General features: G+C 36.3%; 1 protein-coding gene across 1 annotated transcript in view; it reads right to left on the minus strand.

Annotated features, from left to right (window-relative positions):
* Positions 1 to 527: 527 nt before the first annotated feature.
* YIPF4 (Yip1 domain family member 4) overlaps positions 528 to 17083 on the minus strand; it is a 30119-nt gene continuing 13563 nt past the window's right edge. Inside the window, exons 4-6 of the mRNA XM_036931620.2 lie at positions 7301 to 7378; positions 4421 to 4534; positions 528 to 1600 (exon numbers count right to left, since the gene is read on the minus strand). Of these exons, the coding sequence (XP_036787515.1) occupies positions 1463 to 1600; positions 4421 to 4534; positions 7301 to 7378 (330 nt within the window). The 3' untranslated portion in view covers positions 528 to 1462. The remainder of the gene's footprint in view (positions 1601 to 4420; positions 4535 to 7300; positions 7379 to 17083) is intronic.

A 17083-nucleotide genomic window follows, 5' to 3' on the forward strand; every position in this document is an offset into this window, starting at 1 on the left:
AAATTCACATATGTAATTTTCCACATTATTCTGGCTCAAAGGTAGCTCCATATATTTCCTGCAGCTTAAAATGGAAGTTTTTTCTTTCTTTTTTAGAAGGAGGAATGGGAAAAGGAAGAGGGATGGGCTTGGCAGCCTTGCTTATTCATAGACTTGCTTCAGTTACTGGATACTTCCTGATGAACAAGGTTGCTAAAGGAATACATACCAAGAGATGGCCACATTATATTGAGGACAGCAGCTAACTCTTCCAGCTGAGACCAAAAAGGATAACACAATAATTTGCTAATACTTATTAGGCATGTTACTTTATAGAAATAAATAAAATATTTACCTATTTTACAAAGTGAGATTAATTAAAAGTACATCTGGAGTCTATGACATTATTTGCAACAAAAATTTCACTACTTAAAATTTCTTAGTATTTCCCTTAGCAAATACTGTACATTTGTTAAAGAGTACCTGATACTTAAAATATGAAGTGAAAGAGGACGTGTTTCTAAAACAAAACACACAGCTGGGAAGCATTTTATTTTTTTCTACTTGATATAATATTGTTCAGGGCCACGAGATTTTAAAGGTCTCTTTCCAGCAGTCTTTATGACTTAGGAGTACCACTTGAAAAGTTCTATTGATGCTATAAATATTACTGTTTTTCTACATATTGACAATATTAATGAATGCCATATCCATTATACCTCTTGCTCCTTTGGTCAGAAAGATAAACAGGAAGTTCAAATCAGATGTTTAGACATTCAAAAATGGTTTTTAAAAGCACACCCAAACAAACCAAATCTATACCAGCAACTGTTAAAATTAGTTTCAGTTGTTATTTTTAAGAATCGTTAACAAGGACATACTGAATCATATATGAAATTTAAAAAATTATATACAATTTAAAAACAAATTTAAATTTATAAATAAAAAATTAATGGCCAAATTAAACTTTGAGCATCAGATTGAAAATATCTCAATTTTAGGCTATTCAGAAATATATTTCATGACTAATAAGAGTTATTTCATAAATATGTATGTATAAATATGTATCTACAAGATTTGTGATACAGGAGAAAACCCTTTAAAGAAAAAAATTGCACTTTTAGATTATCAAGATGTTGTCATATTTATCCTTCAAGTGAAATATAATTAACATTCCAGGTGCTTTTGGCACAATTTTTTAGGTGAATATCAACACAATTTTAAAAACACAATGCTTTTATATTTTATTCACTGGAATATGAAGAATCAAACAGAACTTAGAATTCTGACCAAAAAAATCCAGGTAACTGCAATTGCTTAATTAAATACAAAAAATATTGTTTTAAAAAGACCTGAAACCTGTCTTTACAACCGGTACATGTAAAATTTTACTAGTAACAGGTTTTCTTCAGTCTTCTCATCAAAGATTCCCAGCCTACGTACATATGTAACATTGTTTCTTTCCACTCAAATATGACTTAGATCACACCCCAGTATATAAGGACAAAAAATAAATGTATAATAAAAAGATTGGATAAATCAGGAGAGGCTTTTTGGTCTTGAATTCTTCACCCACTAACAATGAAGCAGCACTGTAGGCAGCCCAAAACACACCAAACAGCTTTAAAAAACAAATAAAAAAGACAAAAGGCGGCATATTAGCAAGTCAATTAACATGTTGGTTATTATAGAGTAAAAATAACATTTACAGTATTTTTTTAAAACAACCCTGAGAACCAATTGTGGTACACAGTTAAACTTACTAAGAATGTTTACAACTTATTAAGTAAGAATGTTAATCCTTGCTCTGCTCCCTTGTCTTCTACAAATGAAATTGTTCATTTATTACAAGCTTGTTTCATACTAAAAATCACCTAGGGTGCCTATTAAGAAGAGAATCCTGGGAATCACTCTAGTTCTGCAGAATTAGAATCTCTAAGGGGAGGGTTTTAGTCTTTTTCAATAAGTGCCCCTGGTGATTTAAGATAAGGAAGTTTTGGAAAAACTATTTTTGGGCCAAGTTGCTGCAAGAAATTTAACTACCAATGATCCTTACAAAGTAGAAATTTTTCCTCATATTCCTTCTTAGTAGGAAAACAGATTAGGTGAAAATTTTACACAATGTTTATTAAGTATCACAGCATTTCCCTAGGAATTCACAGAAGTACAGAGTTAAATAAAAAGAGGAAAAAAGCCTAACATTCGATCAAGTTTAATTAAATAAAACATACTGTGGTTTTCTGGTTACACACATACCTAATTTTAAAGTATATCCACTGGAAATTTACGTAATACTTATTGATGTAGTCATTGAAGACATCTTACAAAATAAAATGAAAGGAAGAACTTCAAGGGTAGAAATCAGGGAGACTATACTAGAAACAGACTTGGCACACAGCAGGGTTTTCAATCTTGCACTACTGCCATTTGGGGGCTGGGTAATTGTGGGAAGCTGTTCTGTGCACTGTGGTATGTTTAGAAGTATTCCAAACCTCTACCCACTACATCCAAGTAACATGCCCCCGACCACGGTGACAGCCAAAAATGTCTTCAGACATTCCGAAATGTCCTTGGGGGGCAAAAACCACTCACTTGAAAACGAGCATAGAGTTTAAATATTAGTAGACTGATTGAAAATGTATTGAAATGGTCCAAATCCTACTATGCTTTTAAAATTAAAAAAAAAAACCTACAAAATATTTTAAACCTAAATTAAAGGGAAATACATGAAATAGAATTATGATCAAATTGCATTTGTCTATCACGATTAAATTTTTTTATGAATAAGTGGTTAAACATTGGTAGGAGTTAGAAATTCAGTGTTAAAAAAGCTAGTCCTTGCTCATTAAATTGCATTCTAATGCCAGAGTTAAATGATGAGTTTTGCAACACATTTCTCAACCAACTTTGAACTGAAAGAAGAAACATAGCTCACTATACACAGATTAAGCCATTAGGGAAAAAATTCTGGCAAAGAAAAACCTGAGACTTAACAACAATTTTATCCTATATGTTTAATAATATAAAAGACTTTTCTATTTTATAGTTACACACTCATACTTTGCATAAATAATAATAAGGACCAATTTTCAGTTGAACTCAATGACTAAAAATGACCAAAGGATGCAGTTTTAGCGGTTTGGGAGTAGTCTCTGAATTATTCAAACAGGCTTTAACCCAAGTAAAACAACACACAAGCAGGAAGTGATCCTGAATGATTCACTAAAGTGGTATGTTTACTAAAGCTAGATTATTAAATGCCAGTATGGGGCTAGCCTTCCACAATGCAAGACTGTTAAACTAAGTGCTAATAATAATGATGAAAAATTAAAGATTTTAGGGTAATGATGTTGAGGATGGAAAGATCATCTTGGTATCTAAAATGTTCCAACATTTCAAATATACAAAGCAGCTCTCAAAATACATTTTTATAATACCTGTAATAATAACAGGCACTGTACTAGGCATTATATATGCTTCTAAACTGTCATTAACATACATAAAAAGTAGTTTTTAAGATTTCCATCTTGCACAGAAGGGTAAGACAGAAATCTCCCCAAGGCAGACATTAAATAAGTGGCAGAATCAGCATCTGAATTCAGAACAGAGTGGTTCCAAAATCTACACTCTTCTCAATACCCAATGGTTACATGTCACTATTAGCTTGTCATTACCCAATTCTCAAAGGAATTACTTATTTTATATTGGAATTAGTAATGAACTTTAAATAAAATCAGAAGTCATAAAAATTAAGTGGCTCTACTTAAAAACAAATACTTTAGTATGGGGGTAATATATGGCAGTTTTGAAAGTAGTGGTCTTAAAAACTTCTATTTTCTATAAAGAAAAAAAACATAAAAACTACAGTCAGTATGTAATATATATACATACTAAAGCATTACCCAAAGTTGTTCAAAATTAATAAATGCCAAATTTTGTTACATTATAACTTATTAATACTTAATATCATAAGTAAATGTTTAAGATGGGTACATGTTAATGTAACAATACAGCACAAAGTAGTCCTGATCTCTGCAATATAGAAAAGCCAATTTATTAGAACCATGTTTACCATATTTGGTAAGGAAGTTACTGTTCAAATAGGAATAAATTATTAAATAAATGTCCAGTGGAATTTTAAATAAATTATCTCCCAGAAAATTTAAGTCAGATAAACTCATAAGCATAGAGAAGAAAAATTCAACATTAAAAAATTCTGAATGTAATATCCTGAGGCCTGATTTGCCCTTTATTCTTTATTCCCTACTAAACATATGTTACAGGGATTAAAACAGGAAAATGAAAGAAATACAACTGGTAAAACCAATTAGTAAGATCACTGTTCCAAAAAGCTACAGATGACAATATTCTTAGCCAAAGAACTAGTACATTTTTGTTACTGGAAAATAGTAAACGACTTTTTGTAATACATACTACTTACTTTTATAAGTGTAGAGACCACTTCAAATGACCCAACCACCAGAACTACAGGGGCTATTACAATGAGAGGAAGTAATGAATATCCTATAACTCCAAGAACTTGTCCATATGCAACCTGTGAATTTTCAAAATTTTAAATAAATATCATAGAAATCAAGATAGTTATTTTAATCACTACTGATCATGATATATTCTTTGTTGTACTTACATCAACATGATAATTAAGAAGAAATCATGAAGTACCATAATCACTGCATTTCAAATTATCATAGTCTTCTATGTTCCTGGACAGACTCACCAACCACCATGGTTTCAATTACCATCAATTTTCTTATGATACCCAAACTGACATTTCTAGCCCCTCTCTCCCTTTTGAGCTTCAGACTTATATATCCAATAACTTTCAGTATATCTCTACAGTATACTTTGTCATTACTTCTCTTAAATTGTAGGAGGATTATATAAAGGGACCAAAGCCTCTTAATCAGATGAAAATTTCAAGATCTAGAAAAGCTAGATTGACAAATAAAAACTTAGAAGGGAAGGGAGGTCAGACAATAGAGACTAAAGAGAAAAATATTTTTAGTGGCAGCATGGCAAACTCTGTAATAGCACTTCACATATAAAGATCAAATGCAGTAACAACCCTCTGAAGTAGGTAGTATTGTCACCATTATGAAGAAACTGATCGTAGACAAAGCGTTTTGTTCAGGAAAAAAGCAAAGCTGGTAGGTGACAGAGTTCAAATTAAGATCTAGGTCTCTTAACTCCTGTATCAGCAGTCCTAAATTACCAAAATATTTAGTGATATCTGTTTCCACATAAATATTATATGAGGTTTTGTCTAGGATATAAGAAATAATATGTGAACAAGTGTAATTTTGACTCTATTAGAATTATTTTATATTTCCATATGCAGAGTAAAAAAGTTTTATAGATAAACTTTATTCTGAATTTATTCAAGGGTTTTAACTTAAGATGATTATGTCTAATATCATTCCCTCTTGAAACTCCACTAAAAGGGAAAGGAAGAAACTCCTTTCTATAAGAGGCATAAATAGAAGAAGAGAAGACAGCACAGCAGCAACGTTAGTTTGGAAGCTGGAAAGCAGGTCAACAAGGCTAAGTGGCAGACTTGGCAGAGCTTCCCACCAAGTGTGATAAAATGGCTCCAAGTTTCTGCATTTAGTATTCAATGTTCATAGCATCAACATCCACATAACTCTGTCTGGCATTCCCTCTGCTTTATTCTCTCTTCAGAATTCCTAAGCTTATAGTAATTCATGAAGTCTTATTTAATGAGACAGTGGTTCTCCAGGTGTGACCCATAGAAACCTGGGGCAGGGGAGGGTCCCAGAGACTCTTCTAGAAGACCAAAGGTTGAAACTATTTTTCATAATAGCAATAAAACATTATTTGCCTTTTCCATTGGGTTGACATTGGTACCAATAGGGCAAAAGCACTGGTGAGTAAAATGTGCTGCCTTAGCATGAATCAAGATGGCACAAACTGAACTAGTAGTTACTGTGTTTTTTTACTACCAGTCACAAAAAAAGAAGAGAAAAAAGCCCATTTAACTGAAGAATATCTTTAATGAAGTAGTTAAAATGGTTAATTTTATTAAACCTCAACCTTTGAGTATGTATTTGAAATAATCTGCATAACAAAATGGGAAGTACACAGAAAGCATATCCACTGTATCCTGTTTCAATGGTTAGCCTAAGGAAGAGCTAACTGAGCAAAGAGAGATGTTTTTCCCATGGAATACCATTTTTACTTGAAAGAACAACTGAAAGACAAACTATGGTTATTCAGAGTTGGGTATCTGCAAGCATGTTCTTAAAAATGAATGAAGTGAGCATATTGTTTCAAGGAAAACAACTGACAGTATTTGGTGCAAATGATAAAACTGTTTCAAGCAAAAATTAGGCTTTGAAAACTTGCATCCATCTCTATAAGCTTGACAGTTTTCTAAAACATACTTTTCTGATGAGATGGGTAGTGTTATTAATGTAATCTTCAGATATTGTGTAATAAAACACATCAACATTTGGAAGATCTGCAAAAGTCAGTAAACCAATATTTTCCACATGACCATTCAAAGGTAGAAAAACCTATCCAAAGTGAATTTTAATGAAACAGAGTATGAAAAGTTCATGGATAGAGTCTGAGATTCCTCACTGAAACAAACCTTTAAGAAACTATTACTTGTTGAATGTTGGTGAGAAGAATATCCACAATTATCTAAAAAGGTTATTAAAATACTCTTCCACTTATATATCTGTGTGAGGCCTTATATTTTTACATACTTTAAACCAGAGCAATATATCATAACAGATTGATGCAGAAAGCAGATATCAGAATCTGACTTCCACTAAGCCAGACATTAAAACTACTTGCAAAAACGTAAAACAATGCCACTCTTCTCACTTTTTTTTGAAAAAGTTATTTTTCTTCAAAATATTATTTATGTTAAAATGTATCTGTTTTATTTATGAATAAACACTTAAAATTTTTATTTTTATTTCTGGCATGGTAAATATTGATAAATGTAACCTACATAAAGAAATTTCTTTGTGGACCTGAGATCAAAAAGTCTGCGAACTACTATAATGGAGAGTATGTTGTATGCTTCCCTAAAAAGCTATAAAGTACTTATTTACAGAAAAGGGATGGCACCTTTTCTTTCCTATTCATTTCTTGTGAAATTTATTGAGTATGCACAATACTAATATGTTGATCATCCTAAAGGAAGCATAACTTAAAAGCATTTCTGAAACAAGAAATAGTTATGATGACTATAGTTACTGGTGGTATCTGTAGCATCAAAAATAAAGTTTACCATAAAAAACAAAGGCTTTTTTCAAAATTAACCACTTACTTCTCCACCAAGAACTCTGGCCAGTAAGAAAATTGTTAGTGAACCAAATATCCAAATGGTTATAATCCATGAGACCACCTTAAGGGAAACAAAAATTCATGCAATTAATATCTTTGTACCAAAGAAGCTTTGTACCAGTATCTCAATTCTCTACATAAAATAGTCTGGTTTACACAATTTCAGGTCACCGATACTTTGTTTCAGTTCCCAGGTGTTTTTCCAAAACTTGGTAAGAATAAAATGTGTAATACAATTTTATATCCAAATAAAAAACTTAGCAATGATCAATTGCCTAAGGAAACCTCAGTATTTCAAGATCTATAATAAACTACTGCAAAAAGAGAACAAAGTGTTTTCTTTTTATAGTTTATAGCATCCTGCAAGGAGAATTCATCCCTGAAAACACATTACCAATATTTTCAGGAGGTCTTTAAAATTTACATTAATTACAAATTATCGAGTGTGGAAGATATTTCAGACAGTTTTAACTTCTGAGACTTGGTGCAATAATGATATATGCATATATTTTCAAGTTCTGTCTGCTTGGAGGGTCTAGAAATAATGGCATCCCAGTAGCAACATAAGCACATTTACTGCCCAGATCCTGGCTTCTAAATATCATTCCCCAAAAAAAGGAACTAGGATTGCTTTGAGAAATGATTGATTCCAGTGTTGAGGCAGGGAAAATAAAAGATGAGCCCAGAACACTTTGTAGAGTTAGAAGGAAAGGAAGTGCTCCAAAAAAAAAAGAGAGAGAATATGTCAAAAAGATACAGAAATTAACCTGAAGGAGCCCCCAATGGCTAAAACTGGAACAATCTGAGCAATAAATGATAGGACTGGATTATAGTCCAGAAAATAAATGTCCATAAACAAATAAATGAGTAAGTAATGGTAAAGAAGAGGTAGCTGTTCCATAGAGAACAGCAATTAATACATGCAGAAGGAAATGAGGAAAATAGAAAATCACCATTCAGGAAACAATATAGTAATAATTGTTGCTTGCGAATTCCATCAAAAGATGCTAAAATTAGTGTGCTAAGATTTGATGAGAAACAGGACATTTGCATTAGTTACAAAGTTATCTCCACAAGATATTTATTAACTAAAAAAGGAAAATAACAACTTCATAGTGGAGGAATAGGACAGACACTACCCCATCACCTAATCAAGTGACCAACATTACTAGCACCAGTATTAAGACATAATTATCATGTACTCCCTGATGTTATACAAAGATGGGCACAATGTCACTTCTCTGGTATTCTTGCCAAAAAAGCACGACCCCAATCCAGTCATTAAGCAAAGTCAAATTGAGTGACATCCTACAAGGGTAGTAATCTTTTTAGGCTTAGAACCCAGTGTTCAAATGAATGATTATACAAAACAGATTTCAGAGATGTTTTAGAGGGAGAACTGGTGGTGGGTGGAAGACCACAGCACCCAGTCAACTATTTCCACGTCCTTACACTTCAAGAGAATACCTGATACAGATTACTGATCTAAGGTAAATATTAATAGGACTAGTGTTAAGGATCTTGCTAAAGGGAGATTATTCTGGATTATCTGGAATAGCATTAAATGCAGTCACAACTGTCCCTAAGAAATGAGACAGAGGAAGATTTGGGTACAGTAGAGAATATGACAACGTGACCATGGAAACAAAGTTTGCAGTGATGCAGTCAGAAGCCAAGGAGTGCTGACAGCCTCTAGACATGAGAAGAGGCAAGAACAGATGCTGCTCGGCAGCCTCCAGAGAACCAGCCCTGCTGATATTTTGATTTTAGCTCTTTCACACTTACTTTGAATTTCTGACTTCCAAAACTATAAAAGAATAAATCTGCATTGTTTTTAAGTCACTATATTTGTGGAAACTTGATTTGCTACTACAGCAACTAGAAATGAATTAATTTCCAAATCACTGTGTGGTAAAGAGTTATTTTTTACTCCATGAAAGCCTTACACTGGGGATGAAGGAATGGTTGTATATGTTGTGTTCTGATGATAAAGATAAAGCCCCTCTGTGCAGGATAAAGTATTATATAAAAACTAATACTAATGGAGGGGCGGAAGATGGCGGCGTGAGTAGAGCAGCAGAAATCTCCTCCCAAAACAACATATATCTATGAAAATATAACAAAGACAACTCTTCCTAGAATAAAGACCAGAGGACACAGGACAATATCCAGACCACATCCGCACCTGAGAGAACCCAGCGCCTCGTGAAGGGGGTAAGATACAAGCCCCGGCCAGGCGGGAGCCGAGCACCCCTCCCCCCAGCTCCCGGCGGGAGAAGAGCAGGCAGAGCGGGAGGGAGACGGAGCCCAGGACTGCCGAACACCTAGCCCCAGCCATCCGGGCCAGAGTGCAGGGCCCTCGATACTGGGAAAACAGGGCAGCAAGAACGGTGAGCGGGCACTGGAGGCTGGGTGTCGGAGGACATAAGAAAAGTGCTCGACCATTTTCTTTTTTTTTTTCTTTATGCTTTTTTGCTGTTTTGTTTTGGCGAGCGCTTTTTGGAAGTCTTAAAGGGATAGGGACCCCAATACTAGGGAAACAGGGCAGAAAGACCGGTGAGCAGAGGCCCGAGGCTGGCACCGGAGAATAAAGAAAAACGAGCGACCACCTTTTTTTTTTAATTAAAAAAAATTTTTTTTTTTAATTAAAAAATTTTATTCTTTCTTTCTTTTTTTTTTTTTTTTTGGTGCTCGTTGTTTTGTTTTGGCGGGTGCTTTTTGGAAGTCTTAAAGGGGCAGGAGGGCGGGACACTTAATCCAGAGGTAGGGAATCTGGGGATCTCTGGGCACCCTAACCCCTGGGCTGCAAGGAGCAGGGAGGTCCCTTACCGAGATAAATAGCCTCCCAGCCGCTCCTGCCCCAACGCGACTCCACCACTTTAGAGCAGAGGCCCGAGCCAGGCCACGCCCACAGCAACAGCGGAGATAAACTCCATAGCAGCAGGGCAGGAAGCAGGAACCCTGTCTGCGCGCAGCTGCGCAGCACAAGCGACTAGAGGTCGCTGTTCTCCCAGGAGAGGAGGGCCACAAACCAACAAGAAGGGAAGTTCTTCCAGCCGTCACTCGTCCCAGCTCTGCAAACTATTCCTATCACCATGAAAAGGCAAAGCAACAGGCAGACAAAGATCACAGAGACAACACCAGAGAAGGAGACAGACCTAACCAGTCTTCCTGAAAAAGAATTCAAAATAAGAATCATAAACATGCTGACAGAGATGCAGAGAAATACGCAAGAGAAATGGGATGAAGTCCGGAGGGAGATCACAGATGCCAGAAAGGAGATCGCAGAAATGAAACAAACTCTGGAAGGGTTTATAAGCAGAATGGATAGAATGCAAGAGGCCATTGATGGAATTGAAATCAGAGAACAGGAACGCATAGAAGCTGACAGAGAGAGAGACAAAAGGATTTCCAGGAATGAAACAATATTAAGAGAACTGTGTGACCAATCCAAAAGGAACAATATCTGTATTATAGGGGTCCCAGAAGAAGAAGAGAGAGGAAAAGAGATGGAAAGTATCTTAGAAGAAATAATTGCTGAAAACTTCCCCAAACTGGGGGAGGAAATAATCGAACAGACCACGGAAATACACAGAACCGTCAACAGGAAGGATCCAAGAAGGATAACACCAAGACACATAATAATTAAAATGGCAAAGATCAAGGACAAGGAAACAGTGTTAAAGGCAGCTAGAGAGAAAAAGGTCACCTATAAAGGGAAACCCATCAGGCTAACGTCAGATTTCTCAACAGAAACCCTACAGGCCAGAAGAGAATGGCATGATATATTTAATACAATGAAACAGAAGGGCCTTGAACCAAGGATACTGTATCCAGCACGACTATCATTCAACTATGACGGTGGGATTAAACAATTCCCAGACAAACAAAAGCTGAGGGAATTTGCTTTCCACAAACCACCTCTACAGAACATCTTACAGGGACTGCTCTAGATGGGAGCACTCCTAGAAAGAGCACAGCACAAAACACCCAACATATGAAGAATCGAGGAGGAGGAACAAGAAGGGAGAGAAGAAAAGAATCTCCAGATTGTGTATATAACAGCTCAATAAGCGAGCTAAGTTAGGCAGTAAGATACTAAAGAGGCTAACCTTGAACCTTTGGTAACCACGAATTTAAAGCCTGCAATGGCAATAAGTACATATCTTTCAATAGTCACCCTAAATGTTAATGGGTTGAATGCACCAATCAAAAGACACAGAGTAACAGAATGGATAAAAAAGCAAGACCCATCTATATGCTGCTTACAAGAAACTCACCTCAAACCCAAAGACATGTACAGACTAAAAGTCAAGGGATGGAAAAACATATTTCAAGCAAACAACAGTGAGAAGAAAGCAGGGGTTGCAGTACGAATATCAGACAAAATAGACTTCAAAACAAAGAAAGTAACAAGAGATAGAGAAGGACACTACATAATGATAAAGGGCTCAGTCAAACAAGAGGATATAACCATTCTAAATATATATGCACCCAACACAGGAGCACCAGCATATGTGAAACAACTAACAGAACTAAAGGGGGATATAGACTACAATGCATTCATTCTAGGAGACTTCAACACAACACTCACCCCAAAGGATAGATCCACTGGGCAGAAAATAAGTAAGGACACAGAAGCAGTGAACAACACAGTAGAGCAGATGGACTTAATAGACATCTATAGAACTCTACATCCAAAAGCAACAGCATATACATTCTTCTCAAGTGCACATGGAACATTCTCCAGAATAGACCACATACTAGGCCACAAAAAGAGCCTCAGAAAATTCCAAAAGATTGAAATCCTACCAACCAACTTTTCAGACCACAAAGGCATAAAACTAGAAATAAACTGTACAAAGAAAGCAAAGAGGCTCACAAACACATGGAGGCTTAACAACACGCTCCTAAATAATCAATGGATCAATGACCAAATCAAAATGGAGATCCAGCAATATATGGAAACAAATGACAACAACAACACAAAGCCCCAACTTCTGTGGGACGCAGCAAAAGCAGTCTTAAGAGGAAAGTATATAGCAATCTAAACATATTTAAAAAAGGAAGAGCAATCCCAAATGAATGGTCTAATGTCACAATTATCGAAATTGGAAAAAGAAGAACAGATGAGGCCTAAGGTCAGCAGAAGGAGGGACATAATAAAGATCAGAGAAGAAATAAATAAAATTGAGAGGAATAAAACAATAGCAAAAATCAATGAAACCAAGAGCTGGTTCTTTGAGAAAATGAACAAAATAGATAAGCCTCTAGCCAGACTTATTAGGAAGAAAAGAGAGTCAACACAAATCAACAGTATCAGAAACAAGAAAGGAAAAATTACGACGGACCCCACAGAAATACAAAGAATTATTAGAGAATACTATGAAAACCTATATGCTAACAAGCGGGAAACCTAGGAGAAATGGACAACTTCCTAGAAAAATACAACCTTCCAAGATTGACCCAGAAAGAAACAGAAAATCTAAACAGACCAATTACCAGCAACGAAATTGAAGCGGTAATCAAAAAACTACCAAAGAACAAAACTCCCGGGCCAGATGGATTTACCTCGGAATTTTATCAGACATACAGGGAAGACATAATACCCATTCTCCTTAAAGTTTTCCAAAAAATAGAGGAGGAGGGGATACTCCCAAACTCATTCTATGAAGCTAACATCACCCTAATACCAAAACCAGGCAAAGACCCCACCAAAAAAGAAAACTACAGACCAATATCCCTGATGAACGTAGATGCAAAAATACTCAACAAAATATTAGTAAACCGAATTCAAAAATACATCAAAAGGATCATACACCATGACGAAGTGGGATTCATCCCAGGGATGCAAGGATGGTACAACAGTTGAAAGTCCATCAACGTCATCCACCACATCAACAAAAAGAAAGACAAAAACCACATGATCATCTCCATAGATGCTGAAAAAGCATTTGACAAAGTTCAACATCCATTCATGATAAAAACTCTCAGCAAAACGGGAATAGAGGGCAAGTACCTCAACATAATAAAGGCCATCTATGATAAACCCACAGCCAACATTATATTGAACAGCGAGAAGCTGAAAGCATTTCCTCTGAGATCGGGAACTAGACAGGGATGCCCACTCTCTCCTGTTATTTAACATAGTACTGGAGGTCCTAGCCACGGCAATCAGACAAAACAAAGAAATACAAGGAATCCAGATTGGTAAAGAAGAAGTTAAACTGTCACTATTTGCAGATGACAAGATACTGTACATAAAAAACCCTAAAGTCTCCACCCCAAAACTACTAGAACTGATATCGGAATACAGCAAAGTTGCAGGACACAAAATCAACACACAGAAATCTATGGCTTTCCTATACACTAACAATGAACCAACAGAAAGAGAAATCAGGAAAACAACTCCATTCACAATTGCATCAAAAAAAATAAAATACCTAGGAATAAACCTAACCAAGGAAGTGAAAGACTTATACTCTGAAAACTACAAGTCACTCTTAAGAGAAATTAAAGGGGACACTAACAGATGGAAACTCATCCCATGCTCGTGGCTAGGAAGAATTAATATCGTCAAAATGGCCATCCTGCCCAAAGCAATATACAGATTTGATGCAATCCCTATCAAACTACCAGCAACATTCTTCAATGAACTGGAACAAATAATTCAAAAATTCATATGGAAACACCAAAGACCCCGAATAGCCAAAGCAATCCTGAGAAAGAAGAATAAAGTAGGGGGCATCTCACCCCCCAACTTCAAGCTCTACTACAAAGCCATAGTAATCAAGACAATTTGGTACTGGCACAAGAGCAGAGCCACAGACCAATGGAACAGACTAGAGAATCCAGACATTAACCCAGACATATATGGTCAATTAATATTTGATAAAGGAGCCATGGACATACAATGGCAAAATGACAGTCTCTTCTACAGGTTGTGCTGGCAAAACTGGACAGCTACATGTAGGAGAATGAAACTGGACCATTGTCTAACCCCATATACAAAAGTAAACTCCAAATGGATCAAAGACCTGAATGTAAGTCATGAAACCATTAAACTCTTGGAAGAAAACATAGGTAAAAACCTCTTAGACATAAACATGAGTGACCTCTTCTTGAACATATCTCCCCAGGCAAGGAAAACAACAGCAAAAATGAGTAAGTGGGACTATATTAAGCTGAAAAGCTTCTGTACAGCAAAAGACACCATCAATAGAACAAAAAGGATCCCTACAGTATGGGAGAATATATTTGAAAATGACACATCCGATAAAGGCTTGACGTCCAGAATATATAAAGAGCTCACACGCCTCAACAAACAAAAAACAAATAACCCAATTAAAAAATGGGCAGAGGAACTGAACAGACAGTTCTCCAAAAAAGAAATACAGATGGCCAACAGACACATGAAAAGATGCTCCACATCACTAATTATCAGAGAAATGCAAATTAAAACTACAGTGAGGTATCACCTCACACCAGTAAGGATGGCTGCCATCCAAAAGACAAACAACAACAAATGTTGGCGAGGCTGTGGAGAAAGGGGAACCCTCCTACACTGCTGGTGGGAATGTAAGTTAGTTCAACCATTGTGGAAAGCAGTATGGAGGTACATCAAAATGCTCAAAACAGACTTACCATTTGACCCAGGAATTGCACTCCTAGGAATTTACCCTAAGAACGCAGCAATCAAGTATGAGAAAGATAAGTGCACCCTTATGTTTATCGCAGCACTATTTACAATAGCCAAGAATTGGAAGCAACGTAAATGTCCATCGATAGATGAATGGATAAAGAAGATGTGGTACATATACACAATGGAATACTACTCAGACAGAAGAAAAAGGCAAATCCAACCATTTGCAGCAACATGGATGGAGCTGGAGGGTATTATGCTCAGTGAAACAAGCCAAGCGGAGAAAGAGAAATACCAAATGATTTCACTTATCTGTGGAGTATAAGAACAAAGGAAAAACTGAAGGAACAAAACAGCAGCAGAATCACAGAACTCAAGAATGGACTAACAGGTACCAAAGGGAAAGGGACTGGGGAGGATGGGTGGGTAGGGAGGGATAAGAGGGGGGAGAAGTAGGGGCGTATTAAGATTAGCATGCATGGGGTGGGTAGGAGAAAAGGGAGGGCTGTACAACACAGAGAAGGCAAGTAGTGATTCTACAACATTTTGCTATGCTGATGGACAGTGACTGTAAAGGGCTTTATAGGGGAGACCTGATATAGGGGAGAGCCTAGTAAACATAATATTCATCATGTAAGTGTAGATTAGTGATACCAAAAACAAAACAAAACAAAACAAACAAAAAAAAAAAGGGCAGTTCCTGTGTGGTAACCTCCAATGAGTTCTACACAAGGGTATAAAGGGCATATACAAGTGTAGGCAAAGGGTCTGTTTGCGTTTATACAGAAGATCAAAGCCTAATTGGGCTACCCCTTAAATGAACTAAGATACGATATGAAAGAGAACTTCCAACATCAGCACTCTCTGGAAGACTCATGCCAGAAGATGATCATCAAGAAACCCCAACAAAGATCCACGCACTGCTACAGGTGTAGATGCACTCATCCCACCAGTTCCTGGACTTGCCATGGGAATGAAGAAGGAGATATCTAAGCTGGCCTGTGCATACAGTAAAACAACAAATTTGACTGGATCTATACTGTTGGAACTCAACCAAGAATTAGGAGAAGTGCAAATTGTAGCGCTCCAAAATCTTACAACTACAGACTATTTACTGTTAAAAGAACATATGGTATGTGAACAGTCCCCAGGAAAGGGTTGTTTTAATTTGTCTGATATCTCTCAGACTGTTCAAGTTCAGTGGGACAATATCCACCATATCATAGATAAGTTTTCACAAATGCCTAAGGTGCCTAACTGGTTTTCTTGGTTTCACTGGAGATGGCTGGTAATTACAGATATGCTTTGGTTATGTAACTATACTCCTATTATGTTAATGTGTGTGCACAATTTAAATAGTAGTTTAAAACCTATACATGATGAAGTTACTCTACAAGAAGATATGTCAAAGAAATAATCAAATCTTCCCATGTTTTCTTCCGCCTGCTACTTCTATAGCTTTTCTTCTTCCTTCCTAATTACAACCCTTAAATAGAATTCGTGCCTCATATCAAATTTACCAAGTATCATAATTCTTCCAAGTGGTAAAGATACCTCAAGACAAATGCTGGGCATAGAAGCTACAGGGCTTAAATATGCAAAGAAATAAAAAGCTAACCATTTCAAACAATAAGGCTTCTCTCTCACTTACCAACTTAACATTTCCCTGTATGGCCACGGAAGATGACTGGTTAGCCAGAGACGGGTAAGATTCCTCAAGGGAGGAACAACCTAAGACAGGCACAGTCGCAGGGGGGTCATCAGGTGAGAAATTTGGGATCAACAGAGGTGAGGCTTAGAACCTCACCCCCCCGTTCTGAGAGAAATCTTCTGCATACGTGGATGTTTTATTGCCCTTGTCTAGCTTGGATTAACACATAGTCTACAGGCACACACCTGATCATCTACATTTGCTCTCTTACAACACTAAACTATGTTTTCGACCTTTATCTTGTATCTACCTACCACTTCAGCATTTTATTAAAAATAATAATAATATAGAAATGTGGTATCCACATATAAATCAAGTATAAAAACCAAATGAGTATTCATATTTGAACTGACTGTTTATAGTTCATAATGCATGAGCAAAACCGAAAGTTTCTGTGATGACTGCCCTTGTAC

Source organism: Manis pentadactyla, chromosome 2 (assembly GCF_030020395.1).
Source record: "Manis pentadactyla isolate mManPen7 chromosome 2, mManPen7.hap1, whole genome shotgun sequence".
Taxonomy (NCBI): domain Eukaryota; kingdom Metazoa; phylum Chordata; class Mammalia; order Pholidota; family Manidae; genus Manis; species Manis pentadactyla.